This window comes from Scyliorhinus canicula, chromosome 16, assembly GCF_902713615.1.
Source record: "Scyliorhinus canicula chromosome 16, sScyCan1.1, whole genome shotgun sequence".
Taxonomy (NCBI): Eukaryota; Metazoa; Chordata; class Chondrichthyes; order Carcharhiniformes; family Scyliorhinidae; genus Scyliorhinus; species Scyliorhinus canicula.
The window spans coordinates 76862812-76878004 of NC_052161.1; the positions used below are offsets into that span (position 1 = coordinate 76862812).

Consider the following 15193-nt stretch of genomic DNA (forward strand, 5'->3'; position numbering starts at 1 on the left):
GGGGTTCCCCGCGCTCCCCGACAGGGGGGTGAGTGATAGGGTGCTATCAGGGGTCTGGGTCGGGGAGGGGAAGATCTCGGACATCTATAAGATTATGCAGGAGGTGGAGGAGGTACCAGTAGAGGAGCTGAAAGATAAGTGGGAGTTAGAGCTGGGGGAACAGATAGAGGACGGGACATGGGCAGACGCCCTGGAGAGGGTTAACTCGTCGTCGTCATGTGCGCGACTAAGTCTCATTCAATTTAAGGTACTGCATAGAGCCCACATGACGGGGACAAGGATGAGTCGGTTTTTCGGGGGTGAAGACAGGTGTATTAGATGTTCGGGAAGCCCTGCGAATCATGCACATATGTTTTGGGCATGTCCGGCACTGGAGGAGTTCTGGAAGGGGGTGGCAGGGACGGTGTCGAGAGTGGTGGGGTCCAGGGTCAAGCCAGGATGGGGACTTGCGATCTTCGGGGTTGGGGTGGAACCGGGGGTACAGGAGGCGAGGGAGGCTGGAATATTAGCCTTTGCGTCCTTGGTGGCTCGGAGGAGGATCCTGATTCAGTGGAGGGACGAAAGGCCTCCGAGTGTTAACACCTGGTTAAACGACATGGCAAACTTCATCCAATTGGAAAGGATCAAATTCGCCCTGAGAGGGTCGGTGCAGGGGTTTTCCAGGCGATGGCAACCCTTCCTAGACCTCTTGGATCAGAGATAGAAACTGAGGCCATGACAGCAGCAACCCGGGAGGGGAGGGGAGGGGGGGGGGGGGGGGGGGGGGGGGGGGGGGGGGAAAACGACGAAGGAAGTACGGTAGCGGCGGTGGCACGGGCAAGGCCTGCCCGAGGACGCTGCTAGAAATGATAAGTTGGTCTGACTGTCGGTTCGCCGGCGGGGGGGGGGGGGGGGGGGGGGGGACGCGTGGGTAGGGGGGGGGGGATTCTTTTTCTTTTTCTTGTTAAGTAGGGGGGTTTGACTTTGTTTTGTTATAATTTAAATGTAAATGTAGGGGGGGTTAAAATGTTTGTATTTTGAAAAATTCAATAAAAATGATTTAAAAAAAAAGAAGATCAGAGACTGAATGCCCTTGGCTGCTGAAGTGTTCCCTGACTGGAAAGGAACATTCCTGCCTGGCGATTGTCTCGCGATATCCATTCATCCATTGTAGCAGCATCTGCATGGTCTTGCCAATGTACCACGCCTCAGGACATCCTTTCCTATAGGGTATGAGGTAGACAATGTTGGCCGAGTCGCATGAGTATGTACCGTGTACCTGGTGGGTGGTGTTCTCACATTTAATGGTGGTACCCATGTCAATGATCTGGCACATCTTGCAGAAATTGCCATGGCAGGGTTGTGTGGTGTCGTGGTCACTGCTCTCCTGAAGGCAGAGTAGTTTTCTGCAAACAATGGTTTGTTTGAGGTTGCGCGATTGTTTGAAGGCTAGTAGTGGGGGTGTGGGGATTGCCTTGACAAGATGTTCATCTTCGTCAATGATGTGTTGAAGGCTGCGAAGATGTCGTAGTTTCTCCGCTCCAGTGCAGTACTGGACAACGAAGGGTACTCTGTCGGTTGTGTCCCGTGTTTGTCTTCTGAGGAGGTCGGTGCGGTGGCGCGTTGGAACTGGCGATCTGCGAGTCGAGCGCCATATCTCGTTTGTACGAGGGCATCACAACAGATTTTCATTTTTGCAATCTAGTAGTGATTCGTGCCATTGTGAGGTCAAGCCGTCTGGGTGGGAAGATATAGCGGCATCAAGCCCACTAAGTATATTATAATGTATGCAAATGAGGTTCACACGTTCCTGGGTAAACCCCTAATCGAGGCATCCGAGTAGTGGAGGGAGGGGGACCCGGGAAAATCCCAAGCTGAAATCCCTCCGACACAAATCCCGCTAAATCTTGGCCCGTGAAGCTATCATCGATTGTTGTCAAAACAAAACTAGTTCACTAATGTCCTTCAGTGAAGGAAATCTTCCATCCTTACCCAGTCTGGCCAACATGTGACTCCAGACCCACAGCAATGTAGTTGACTCTTAACTACCCTGTCAAATGGCCAAGCAAGCCACTCGGTTCAAAGGGATGGGTAACAAATGCTGGCCTTGCCAGTGACGTCCACATCCCATAAAGAATAAAAGACAAGAGGATAAAGGGAAGTTCTCATCAGTTATTCAATATAAAAGTTAAAGGTCTAGTTATTGGATGCCTAAGGACACTTTTATTACTGTAGCAGGCCGTATACTTCCAGCATGGGATGAGCACAGCCACACACGGCCTATTGGCTCCTTAGCTGCCCATAATGGACCTGTAAAATGGGCCCAACGCAATTCAATTTTTCGACCAACATGTATTCCAAATGAAAGATCAGTGCTTGTACCCAGAAACTACTTACCATTTTGACAGTGTTGCCCAGAGCCTCCCACTGTTGAAACGGAATCGCAATCCCACTGCGGCGCCAGTGATCATAGCGGAAACGGTGCTCTTCATTGGTTAAGGTCTCCTTAGCTTGCTGCAGCTTCTGAAATTCTTCTACTGCAGAGGAAACAGAGTATGTAACACAAATTTGTACACAACATGCATTCTCTGCTGACTGACAAAACAACTAAACCATTTTACCTGTACTATTAATTGAGGTGTCAATTACCTGTGGTAAAATGGATAGTGGCCTATATTTTAGGCCCAATAAAATCGGACACTTTAAAATAAGAATTGGACATTTTGAATCAAATCGCAGACAGAACCACAGGCAAGCCTGATAAGTTCGAATACACTGAACACAGACAAGCCGCCAGGACATGTCAGGACCTGCCCTGTCAATCACCCATCAGTAGACAATCAGTCCTATTGATATGGATCGATGGTTTTGCTCAGACAAAGTTAGACTTTCTGGCACCCAGTTACCATGCATGGAGTAAGGTTACATGCGAACAATACATTTAGGAATGGACCCCTGGGATCAGGTTCCTGGTGTCTTGAAGAATTACTATTAGCAACACCATTGGGTATTGTAACCCCCACCCCGAGACCTCAATGGCTGAGGGCCAGAGTAATTTCTGGCAAGACGATAAGAAGGGTACAAAGATCGACCACCAGGACCCTGCCCACTGAAGACTCACAGAGGTAGCAGAGAAGATTGGACGATCGACCAGAGACAGAAGGAAGCAGCGTGCGAGACCCACCTTCACGGACGAAGGACCTGAGGAAATCGAGATTCAGAGAATCGAACCCGCAGCTCGACAGAGTTCATCAGCACAGGTAATATTAATAGTCTTGGGATTACTACTATTGTTTGGGTTAATTTAAGGGCGGGGTGACTGTTTTACTGTGTTTAATAATAAATTTGTGGAGTCCTTTGTTCATCTCGCAACTAAGGGCACCTGGGTAAATCACGGGTTGAAGTGTCTGCGGGTTTAGAGACAACACTGGTGTCCCTCTGTGTGGTCTTCGATAAGCAGTTATCCAATTGCTCCGAATTGAAACCCACCAACCTTGTAATCTCAAGCACCCACGTGACACAGAATTCAAGTGGGCGGATGAGAATACAGATATCTAACCAGTAATTTGGGTCACAAACTAAGTGCCTGTAACACGAGATGAACAAACTACGTAGCTAGACATAGGATAGTCAAGGGTGACACTCTGTGGGAGGGAATTGAGTGCAAGCCGGATCCCTACCCCGGCTGATTCACACATGCCCTTGATGAACCCTAGTGAGACAGTTAAACTTGGCCCGCCATGCTGAATGGGAGGAAACCCTCAAGTGGCCCAAATGGGTGGAGTGGGGGTAACACTCCAATATGGGATCTGGGATCCGAAGGCCGAGTTTGTTGGAACCATGTCCATTAAGACATGGGCACACAGGCTTCCATGATATGTAAGGCGATTGCGATCGTGAGTTGTTTAGAGCAGCTCTGCGGGAGACGGAGATTTTAAAAATCAAACAAGAACTAGGTGACGATACAGTACGTATAGAGAAGCTGGAAAACAAAGTAGGAGTGAGAGAGGAAAGGAACCCAGCCAGCTTATGAGCCAGTTTCAGGCTCAGTGTGAGAAGGGTTATCAAAAGTGCGCGATCCAGGATCAGGATGCAGCACTAGAAAAGATAGAATTCAAAAGAGAACTTCACCTGCAAGCTGCAGTGAAAGACCTGCACAAGGCAGGGAAAGAGAATAGAGCCCATGGCTACAGATCATTTTTAAAGCCTGGGTGAGATTGAAAATCTAAAATCGCAACTATTCATAAAAAGAGGGATAATGTGCATATTCACAGCAGAATCCAGGGATGGTAATTCAGGGGCAGAGGAAGCCTGTGAACATGCTGATCCTGATAATGAGTGGGGACCCCCTCCTCCATTCCAAGCAATCAAACCAACAGCAGCCCCATAAAATGTCCCCACCCCAATAAATCCACTCACCATCAGCCAGCGAGATGGACAGAATGCCACGTTGCATATGTAACCCCATATGCTCGCAGACATCGGCAATACAATAGGGGTTTTCCAACCAACAGGGGATCAAAACCCCACTTTGAAAATACAAGTCAACACAGGGTCTTAAACGGGCTAGACGATGTGGAGGAGGTCAAGCTCATCTTAATGTGGTTAAGTCCAGCAATACGCTCGGCCTTGCCCGAACCCCAAGCCATAGCTGGGGGAACCCTAGATGAAATTAAGGCAGCAGTTTTAACTGGCGTGGGATACGATAAGGCTGTTCCAGTGAATGTCCTAAAAGGTCTCACAGGCCATCAAAGGGAGTCTGAATGTAGGCTTGAATTTAGACCCGGCCAGTAACGTCCACAAGGAGGCATGGGCAATCAGGAGGATGACCCATGCTTGGGAGAGGGAGGTATGGGAGGTGGACACTGCCAAACTTAAAAGGAAGAAAATGAACCCCATCCACCCAAACTCATATGCAAAGTCTTTGGCCAACAGTCACCAGGTTTGTAAATGTAAACACGATTACTGTTTATTTATAAAAAGGACCTTCATGAAATATGCAGTAAGTATAACATGTTAGCGACAAGCTAACATCTACTTCCCATTGTAACTGTCCCATCATCTATCCATGCATACAAGACAGACAAACACAGAGGGGTGGAAAGGGGTAAGAAATAATAAGAATAAAGGTCAAAAGATAAGTTTTTGCTTCAGACATGGTTCTTTAGCGTAATTGCTTCACAGCAAGCTTTCAGACTAGTCTCAGTTTTCAGCCGGTAATGGTCTTCTTTGTAGAGTCATTCATTCAGGGTCCTTGTAGTTTAGAAAATGCAGTGCTCACAGGCCGCAGGCTTTCTGGAGAGATATTTTATGTCTCATACAACTGGGCCTTCAGCTTGAGGTTTGGATTCAGGCCTCTATCTTTCTGGAGAGATTTTACATCAAACCTTGTTTTCAGCTCCTGGTTTGACTTCAGGCCTCTGCAGTTCAAGAGAACAGCGCCCAGACTTAGCGGAAGGAGAGTAATCCCTCACCGTGACCTTTTGGAACAAAGTAGCTGGGTTTTTTTTGGCGTGAATTAGTACGATCTCTTAATTGGGCTGGCAGAACCAAAACAGAAAGAAAACTGGAACCTCGAGACCCTTCCAGTGGAATAATATCCAATCACCACCTGTTACCGGGCAGAGCACATCCATTTCGGCAACCAGCCAATCAATCAAACCAAATCATCACTGAATTCGGCCAGTCAGCAATCACCAGTTTAAACCAGCACAGCCTTCCGGATCTTTCTGTTTCAATTAAAGGTACAGGCTTCTTGCCTTAAAATGGGATGACCAATGGATCCATGAATCAAAAATGTAACAGCTAAAATAAAAAAAGGGGGATGCAAGGGACAGGGAAATACTGGAAAATGAGAGAAGTTTCAGATTGTGAAAGAGAGTTGGTGGGTGAAGAATCCCTTTTGAGGTTGAGACACCAAAGTCAGGTATTAACGTACAGCTGACTTCAATTTAAAAGTCTACACTGTTGTATCTGTACCTGTGATGTCACAATAAAAACACACCAAAAACCCATGAGGCTATCAGCATTCTGGAGTGGCATCTCCCAGGAGTATCCAGTACTGAGTAAAACAAGCATTTTGTTGCTATTGCCCTTCACAAAGACCGATATGGATAGATTTTCCGTTTTCACAAAGATGAAGATGGGACAAAGGAACCGGCTGAAGTCTGCACCTGATATGAACATTGCCATCTCCTCCTGTGAACCTGATTGGAGTGAGATTGTGAGGACCAAGCAGGCTCTCCTTTCACATTAAATTTAAGCGAAAGCGCGGCATGTGTCGTGAAGGTCGCCTAGCACAAGTTGCAAAGGTCGGCCGTCGTGGGTCACGAAGGTCGGCCGGCTGGCTAAAGTGGGTCCTGCGCAAAAAAGTTTGAAAAACATTGATCTACATGGGTAGCAGATACATGGGAACCCCACTATCTTGAAGTTCCCTTCTAAGTTACTCACTGTCCTGACTTGGAACTATATCGTTTTTCCTTCACTGTTGCTGGTTCAAAATCATGGAACTCTTTCCCGACGTCACATGGACTCCAGCGGTTCAAGAACCCGGCTCACCACCTTCTCAAGGGCAATTAGGGATGGGGCAATAAATTCTGGGATAGCCAATAACACCCACATTCCGCAAATGAATTTTTAAAAAAGAAACAAACATTCAGCCTTTTGACCCTGCTCCAATGTTCGCCAAACTCACGGCTGGTCTTTCCCTCAATACTCTTAACTCACAAAAACTTAACCATCTTAATTGTGAACATTCCTATTGACCGCAGTGTTCACTGCCTTAGGAGAACATGCCCTAACTCGAAAGGCGCTCTCAGGTCCTAACATGTCTTGCCTTTGGGGGGATGGCATTCTGCCCCTAACTGGTCAATGATCTCCTCCTTCACTCGGAGGTGCTATGGCCCTTCAACATGTCCTGGTGGTCCTTGTGGCAGCTCTGAACTGGCAAGAGTTCCCCGGACACATTACCCGCAATAACAGAGATTCTCAGGGAGTTGGGGAACTGCAGAGGAGGTGCAGGCGTGGGCAAAGGCATTACATTCTGCAGCCCCCAACAAATTTCTGCCTCCAATGGCTGTGTTGACTTGATTTGGGCTGTGGGTCACTCTTTAGGAGGTGGTGGAGCTTTCTCACTGAATCCATACTGTCCCTGCAAATCTGATGGGACAAATATCCTGCCTTGGTGCCGTCACATTCTGTCTGAACACTTGAGCTCCTCAGTGAGCTCCAGGGAACGTCACATTAGAAGGTCTTACCGCACCCTAAATGTGACCTGTTACCACCTCAGTACTCGGCTCCAAAGAAGGGTCATACACACTCGAAACATTAACTCGATTTTCTCTCTGCACGGATGCTGCCAGACCTGCTGAGATAGAACATAGAACAGTACAGCACAGAACAGGCCCTTCGGCCCTCGATGTTGTGCCGAGCCATGATCACCCTACTCAAACCCACGTATCCACCCTATACCCATAACCCAACAACCCCCCCTTAACCTTACTTTTATTAGGACACTACGGGCAATTTAGCATGGCCAATCCACCTAACCCGCACATCTTTGGACTGTGGGAGGAAACCGGAGCACCCGGAGGAACCCACGCACACAGGGGGAGGACGTGCAGACTCCACACAGACAGTGACCCAGCCGGGAATCGAACCTGGGACCCTGGAGCTGTGAAGCATTTATGCTAACCACCATGCTACCCTGCTGCCCCCTAGATTTCCCAGCATTTTCTGTTTTTGTTTCAGTGCTTTTCCCCTTTGGGGGTTTCTCTCCACAATGTCCCCCATTGGCCCAATCACTGCACCGCGCCTCGTGATGCTTATAGTAGGAAATAAACAGTTGTACCGTCCTGTGTTACCACTTCTAAAAGATAAATTTGTTTGCTACTGGGCATCAACCCAGGTTTTCTGGAACAACATTCATTTTATGTTGGAGTCAGGCAGCTTGGTGGAGTATTCTTGATGCAAGGCCTTCCCAACCATGAATGAACAAAACCAGCTATTTCTGATAGGTAAAAGGATCATTGATTTAGCCATTCTGATGTAAATACTAAAGCCCAGTTCAAAATTCATTTTTAAAATGGATCCCATCATAAGACTGCAAACACAATCTCAGATTACAAAAGCGTATAGCTTGGTATAATAAAAGCATGGATTTTAAACATTTTCAGTCGAACTGGAAGCAAATGAAACAGTTCTACTGAAGGTCAAAATGAGCACCATAGTTAACATGAATTTACCATTGTTCAAAATGTGAATAGCAGAGCAGTCAGCAAATACCAGACCTAATAATAAGTGTAAGTTACTTTCCAACACACAGAAAACACCCAAAGATGCAACATAGTCATATCTATGTTGCACATTGATGATTGACAACTAACCACCCAATCAAATGCATTTGAGACTCATCCAAGTCAATCAGCACATTACAAGGGTAGGAACAGATGGAGTCAGATTGATAACAGTTTCCTTAAATATGGAGGTCCAGGCAGCCATTTTCCATTTTGGGATCACTCTATATCATTTATCTAACTACTCGCTATCCATATTTCATATTTCCATATTTCTATTCTAACTCTTAAGTTCGCGCAAGCTGTTTGCTTTGAGCAAGAAATCATTACTGTATTTTTAAAGTTCAATTTGTTTGTTAGCTACTAAGTTTAATTATATCTCTCAAAGTCTTCTGCAGGCAGGGGTTTTACGGGGAAAATTTGATTTGTAACGACAAGAAGATTTCAAACTCTCAATTATAATCAATGGACACAATAAATATTTTGTTTCGCACACGAGATGTGTAGCTTAAATTTCTACTTTGTTAAGTGTATACAAGACTACACTTAACCATGGTAGATTTCATCAATGAACAAACCTTTAAGACGGTGTTTTTTTCCCCTTAATCCCTAACCATTCCTGGCTAAATTTCAACATTTTGGCATTCGAGACTGTGCAGTCTTCTGGTGAAGTGCAGTTGCAGCTGGAGATCATTGGATCAGCATAAGCAGGAGTAATTCAGCTTCCATTTTAGCACTGTGCATTCTGTCCTTATTACTTTGATTTTATCGTTGAACAGCCAAGCATAGGACATTTGAGAAGCAAAGAACTAGAGTTGGAGTTAAGGCTGGAGAGCTGGGAAGTGCAAAACTGAGGTGATGCAGTGTTTTCACTGGTAGGAATGTGTAATTATACCATGACATGTTTACATAGAGAATTTCCATTACAAATCCGGACGCAGAATTTTGGCAAAAATGTAAACAGATACCAAGACTTTACCTATAATGCCCATATATCTTTTTGATAAGCTTAAGAAAGCAACGCCTCTTAGCTTGCATCGAACTGACTCAATTCCATACATGTGGAATTCTGCCTTTCCTCTCCCACCCACTCGGTTTCAAAATGGACATTGTTGCAAAGATCAGTTCGGCCTAACAGGCAGTCAAATATTTGATTTAAAGAATGTAGATAAAGGTAAACCTCCTCCGCAGAATTCCAGCTGTTATCAGGAATACATAAATTCTAACAGTCCGTTGTTGTTCATGGCAAACGTCAAGTTCTACGAATGAAAGAAGCTGTCCTCAAATAAAAGAATGATGATTAATTTTACTGAGGGTTATCGAGTGACGGAAATTTCCATGTATACTAAAACAAACAGGAGAGGAAACGTGACCATTTCATCATCATTTCAGGTCAACAAACTGGAGTAAACAGCATTGCGAACAGGATTCCTGAGAGTGCGGATTTTAACAGAGGTTACTGCAAGGTGGCACAATCATGGGTCAGGAAATGTCAGGGAGCGTGAATCGTGAAATTGTTACTTCAGAATGTGACACATGGCTTGAGACAGAGAGTCAGTCAGCCATGTCTATGGGAGTAACTCAAGGAAAAAAGGCATGAAGTGCACTGACAGTCGTAAGATCTTAAGAAAAAGGAGCAGGAGTAGGCCATTCGGCCCATTGAGCTTGCTCCGCCATTCAATAAAATCATGGCTGATTTGATAGTAGCCTTAACTCCACTTTCCTATCTGTCCCCACAACCCTTGTCAATAGAAAATCCATCCACCTCAACCTTTAATATAGTCAATGACCCAACTTCCTCTCTGTGAAAGAGTAAAAACTACAGTCGCCATAATCCCAGATGACCATAGACCAGGGGTGGGCAAACTTTTCCGTGCAAGGGCCGCATTCAGAAATTCACAATTCACAAAGGGCCGCATAGTATATTAAGTAAAATAATTACTTCACCCGGTTATGATTCTGGGCGCCTCATATAGAACATAGAACAGTACAGCACAGAACAGGCCCTTCGGCCCTCGACGTTGTGCCAAGCAATGATCACCCTACTCAAGTCAACGTATCCACCCTATACCAGTAAGTAACCCAACAGCCCCCCCACCCATTAACCTTTAAAAAAAAATTAAAAAAAAAAAAAAAAAAATTTTAAAAAAAATTTTTTTTTTTTTTTTTTTAATGACTTGGTGGGCCGCAGAAATACCTTTGGCGGGCCGCATGCGGCCCGCGGGCCGTAGTTTGCCCACCCCTGCCATAGACTGCTTTCCCCATTGACGGGGAGAGCTGACTGGTGGTGGTTTAACCTGAGGATCACCGATCTCATGTGAGGAGCAAGGTTGAGCAGGCAGGGCTTTCATGAAATGAACCCACTTTGTTGGCCTCATTCCACATCACAAACCAGCCGTACAGAGTAACGACAGTCTGATTGTAGATGTTCCTTCTTATCCCCATCTTAAATGTGATACCCCGGGAAGAATTCTCTGTCAACCGATGCCGGAATCGCGATTGGGCGGAGAAATGATTCCGGCGCCAAAATCGTGGCGGGCGCCGATTTCATGCCATATCACAATTCTGCGTTGCCCATTTCCAACGGCGAGATTCACTTGTGCTTTAAAAAATCGTGAAACTGGCATTGTGACTGATGAGGGAGAGAGAGGAGGTAGGACATAGAGAGACACGACCTTGGGCTGCCAGGCCGGACACTGGCCAGGCTGACTGGGGTGGGGGGGGGGGGTGACAGGGTGACGGGGAAATGGGCCTTGGGGAAATGGGCCTTGTGGCCGGGGTGGGCCTTGTGGCCGGGGTGCCCCTCCCACCCCCCATTGGACTGGGGCGGTGTCCTGGCACGGACTGCCATTGCCGCGGCCCACTAGGCAGCCATCTTGCTGCGCACCGCACTGTCCACCCACCTTGGCCCCTGGTTTTGCAGAGTGACACCGGCCATATGGGTGCCCCCACACCAGCCCTCACCTTCAAGCAGGGCATCATGTGGCCTACCCAAAGGCAATGCCCACAGTAGTCCCTACAAGGGTGCCGGACGGGGGCCGCGGATCGTACCGCTGGCAAGGGCAGCAGAAGCCGACAGTACCCCTGGCAGCAGAACAGGCACCAGGGCCATAGGCTCCCGCGGTGCCCGTCACTGATTGGGCCAGGGGTGCAGGGTCGGCCGTGCGCATGTGGGAGCAGGGTGCGCAGTGCCAACCCAGGGCACCATGAAGCCCATTGGACCTGGTTGGGCACCATGCTAACATGTCGGACTTTCACCCCTTGCAGACAATGGATATTGGCATTCAATTAGCAATGCGAGCCTTCCTGCTGCAGCCCTGGGGGATGCACTGCAGCTGTACGAGCTGGAGCTGCTCGAGGGGGAGGAAGCTGCAGCAGCGGAGAATGCAGCAGCGGAGTGTGCCCCTGAGAACAGAAGGCAGCCACCCAGGATGGAGAGCCAGCCGCCCAACAGGCCGAGGAGGAGGAGGCGCTGCACAAGGCCCCACCTGTACCGGTAGCGCCGGTCGTTCAAGGACCTGCCAGACAGGGCATGCCATCGAAGACTCCGGCTGAGCAGGGAGGCAGTGCAACACATCTGCCAGATCATGGCACACCAGGCACCAGGGGAGAAAGGGGAAGGATACCCGCTCCCGGTAGCCGTCAAGGTGACGATCGCCCTGACCGTCTACGCCACGGGGTCGTTCCAGGCGCCGAATAGGGACCTGTCCGGGATCTCAGAGCTCGGTGCACAGGCGCGGGGGGGGGGTGGAGTACGAAGTGTAGAAACAGGGATATCTGCGGCCTCGGCCACGCGTTCCCTGTTTAGGTCCCTTATTCAACACGAGTAGCGTGGATTAGCCAACTGTTTCTCTGCACTGGGTCTGATGGGAAACTCACGGTTAAACTCGCTCGCTAGGGGACTTTGTTTCCTTTTGTGAAGGTCGCACTTAGAAATATAGCTTATAGCTGAGCACTTAGAAAAACGCAAAGTAATCGGGAAGAGTCAGCATGGTTTTACGAAAGGGAAATCATATTTAACCAATTTATTGCCGTTCTTTGAAGGAGTAACATGTGCTGTGAATGAAAGGGAGCCTGTAGACTTGGCTTTCCAGAGGGCATTTGATAAGGTTTTAAGGGGGTAACATATTAACCTGGATAGAAAATTGGTTGACTGGCAGTAAACAGAGAATATGTACAAAGAGGTCTTTGACTGATGTGCAGAACAACAAGTGGAGTCCCACAGGGGTCTCAACAATTCATATCAATGGCTCAGCTGAGGGGAGCGAAGGCATGGCAGTGAAATTTGCTCATGACACAAAGATAGGTAGGAAAGCATATTGTGAAGGCGACATGCAAAATTTGCAAACAGATACAGATGGGTTGAATAAATGGGCAAACATTTGGTGAATAAAGTGGGAAAATGTGAAGTTGGTCACTTTGGCAGGAAGAGTAAAAAAACAAAAGAGGGTGAAATTTTCCAATATTTTTCAGTGTCAGGCTGTGACTGATACCTTGTGTGTAGGACAGCCAAGTATTGAGTCCAGATCTTGAGAACAAAAATCAGTGGGCGTGCTTTGTGGCGGGATGGGGCCAGATGGATCCTGCAAGGCCACTCCACAGAGATCGGGGTGTCCTTTAAACATGGTACCCTGGAGGAAAACGCCCCAGCCACCCATCACCCATCTCTCCCCAGCCCCCCCCCCCCCCCCCCCATAGGCATCAGCACCAGGGTCTTCCATCTCCCCACCACCACCTTCCCCGGCAACATACATAATGCAAACCCCGCCCCCAGTAGGGCTCCCCAGAGAGTCCACCCCAGCATTGTCCCCTTACACAGGTAGCAACCTGGCAGCGCCAACCTCTGCCGGTCTGGAGTCGAATATAGGCCAGACCAGGTAAGGATGGCAGATTTATTTTCTCTGAAGGACATTAGTGAACCAGTTTGGTGTTTACCACAATCGGTGATAGTTCCAGGGCCACCATTACTGAGACTAGCTTTATAATTCCAAATTTATTGAATTTAAATGCCCCACCAACTACCATGGTGGGATTGGGACTCATGTCCCCAGAACATTTGGTTGGGCCTCTAGATTACTAGTCTAGTCACATATTCAGGAACAATACCACTACACAACTATCTACCGCCCCCTCCTCCTCTTGTAGGCACAGCAAGTAATTGAGAAGGCTAATGGAATGCAACACTTTATAAGACGAATTAAACATAAAAGTAAGGCTGCTATGCCTCAGTTATACAGGATTAATGAGACCCCCATCTTAAAATTAAAAATTTAGGGGGTTTTAAAATTAGGGGTTGCCCTTTTAGGATAGAGATAAGGGGCTGGATTCTCTGATCCCCGATTCCGAAATCGCGTTTGGCGACAGGGCGGAGAATCCCCAATGACGCCAAAATCGGGACGGTGCCACTTTCACGATGTTCCTCCCCCTGAAAAGTGGTGTACTCTAGGAGTACGCTGCGCGCCGGATCCGCGGCCTCAGACCATTTCCTGAGGCCCACCCCACGATGCTCCGAGTTCCCGATGGCATGCGACACATGCGGTCTCATCCATCGGGAACTCAGCGTGGCGGCTGTGGACTCAGTCCAGTGCCGCCACAGTTGGGGGGAGGGCCGATCTGAGGGCAGAGGGGGCATAATTCAGGGCTCGGGGCACTCGGGGCTCGGGGCGGTCCAGGACGCATGAGCCGGCCGCGGGGGGAATATTTTTGCGGGCCGGGTCCGCAGGCTGCATCCGTCATGAAGCATGGCTCGGCCGCCGCCGTGCGCATGCATGGCCACGGACCCGGCAATGCTCTATGCTGCCTGGCTGCTAGCCCCCTCCCCACCATGAAGCAGGGAAATCGGTGGCCATTTTGCGGCAGTTTTCCCGGCATAAAACACCACCGTTTTCACGCCGGGGTGGGGACTTAGTCTCCCAAACGGAGAATCCAGCCCAAGATTCTTTTTCTCTCAGATGTTTGTGCGACTTTGGAACTTTCTGCCTCAGAAGGCGGTGGAGGCGGAATATTTTTAAGGTGGAGGTAAATAGATTCTTGTTAGGCAAGGGAGTCAAAGGTTATCGAGGTAGGTGGAAACGTGGAACTTGAAATGCAAACAGATCAGCTGTGATCTAATCGAATGGCAGAGCAGGCGCGAGGGGCTAAATGGCCTACTTCTGCTCTGATTTCGTATGTTCGTATCTAAATGGAGAGAGATTGCGGAGGTCTGAGAATCAAGTGATCTGGGTGCCCTAGTGCATTAATCACAAAAAGTTAGTCTACAGATACAGCAAGTAATTAGGAAAGCTGAAAGAATGTTATCATTTTGTGTGAGGGGAATTGATTACAAAGGTAGGGAGGCTATCTTCAGTTGTACAGGGTGTTGGTGAGACCACATCTGGAGTACTGGTCTCCTTATATAAAAAAGGATGTAAATGCATTGGAAGCAGTTCAGAGAAGATTTACCAGACTAATGCCTGGAATGGGTGAGTTGTCTTATGAGGAAAGATTGGACAGTCTAGGCTTGCCCATGTCCCATGAACGAATAAAATAAAAATATCTTCTCCACATCCGCCCTGTCCAGACCCCTCAGGATCTTATATGCTTCAATCAAGTTGCCTCTTACTATACACAACTATCTACCCCCCTCCCCCTTTGCAGGTACAGCAGGCAATTAAGAAGGCTAATGGAATGCAATCAATTATAAGAAGAATTGAACATAAAATTAGGGTGGATTTGACGGGTGGGGAATTGCAGGGCAGGTAACTAAGGGTCTCCGGGAGGTTGGGTGGGTGATGGGTGGGGGTCCTAGAAGGAAGGGAGTTCTGCAAGGGGGCTTGGGGGAGCCTAAAGAGAGAGGACCCCTCAGGGACCCCATAGAGGGTGTTCTCACTTAGGGGATGTGGGGTAGTGTCCATGTGTTTGGGGGGGGGGGGGAGACGCTG

The 15193-nt window shown here is 48.1% G+C and overlaps 1 protein-coding gene across 2 annotated transcripts in view; it reads right to left on the bottom strand.

The window, feature by feature from the left end:
* dnajc12 (DnaJ (Hsp40) homolog, subfamily C, member 12) overlaps nucleotides 1-15193 on the bottom strand; it is a 45588-nt gene that overhangs the window by 10456 nt on the left and 19939 nt on the right. For both annotated transcript variants that reach the window (XM_038773227.1, XM_038773228.1), the window contains exon 3: nucleotides 2377-2516. In XM_038773227.1, coding sequence (XP_038629155.1) covers nucleotides 2377-2516 — 140 coding nt within the window. The remainder of the gene's footprint in view (nucleotides 1-2376; nucleotides 2517-15193) is intronic.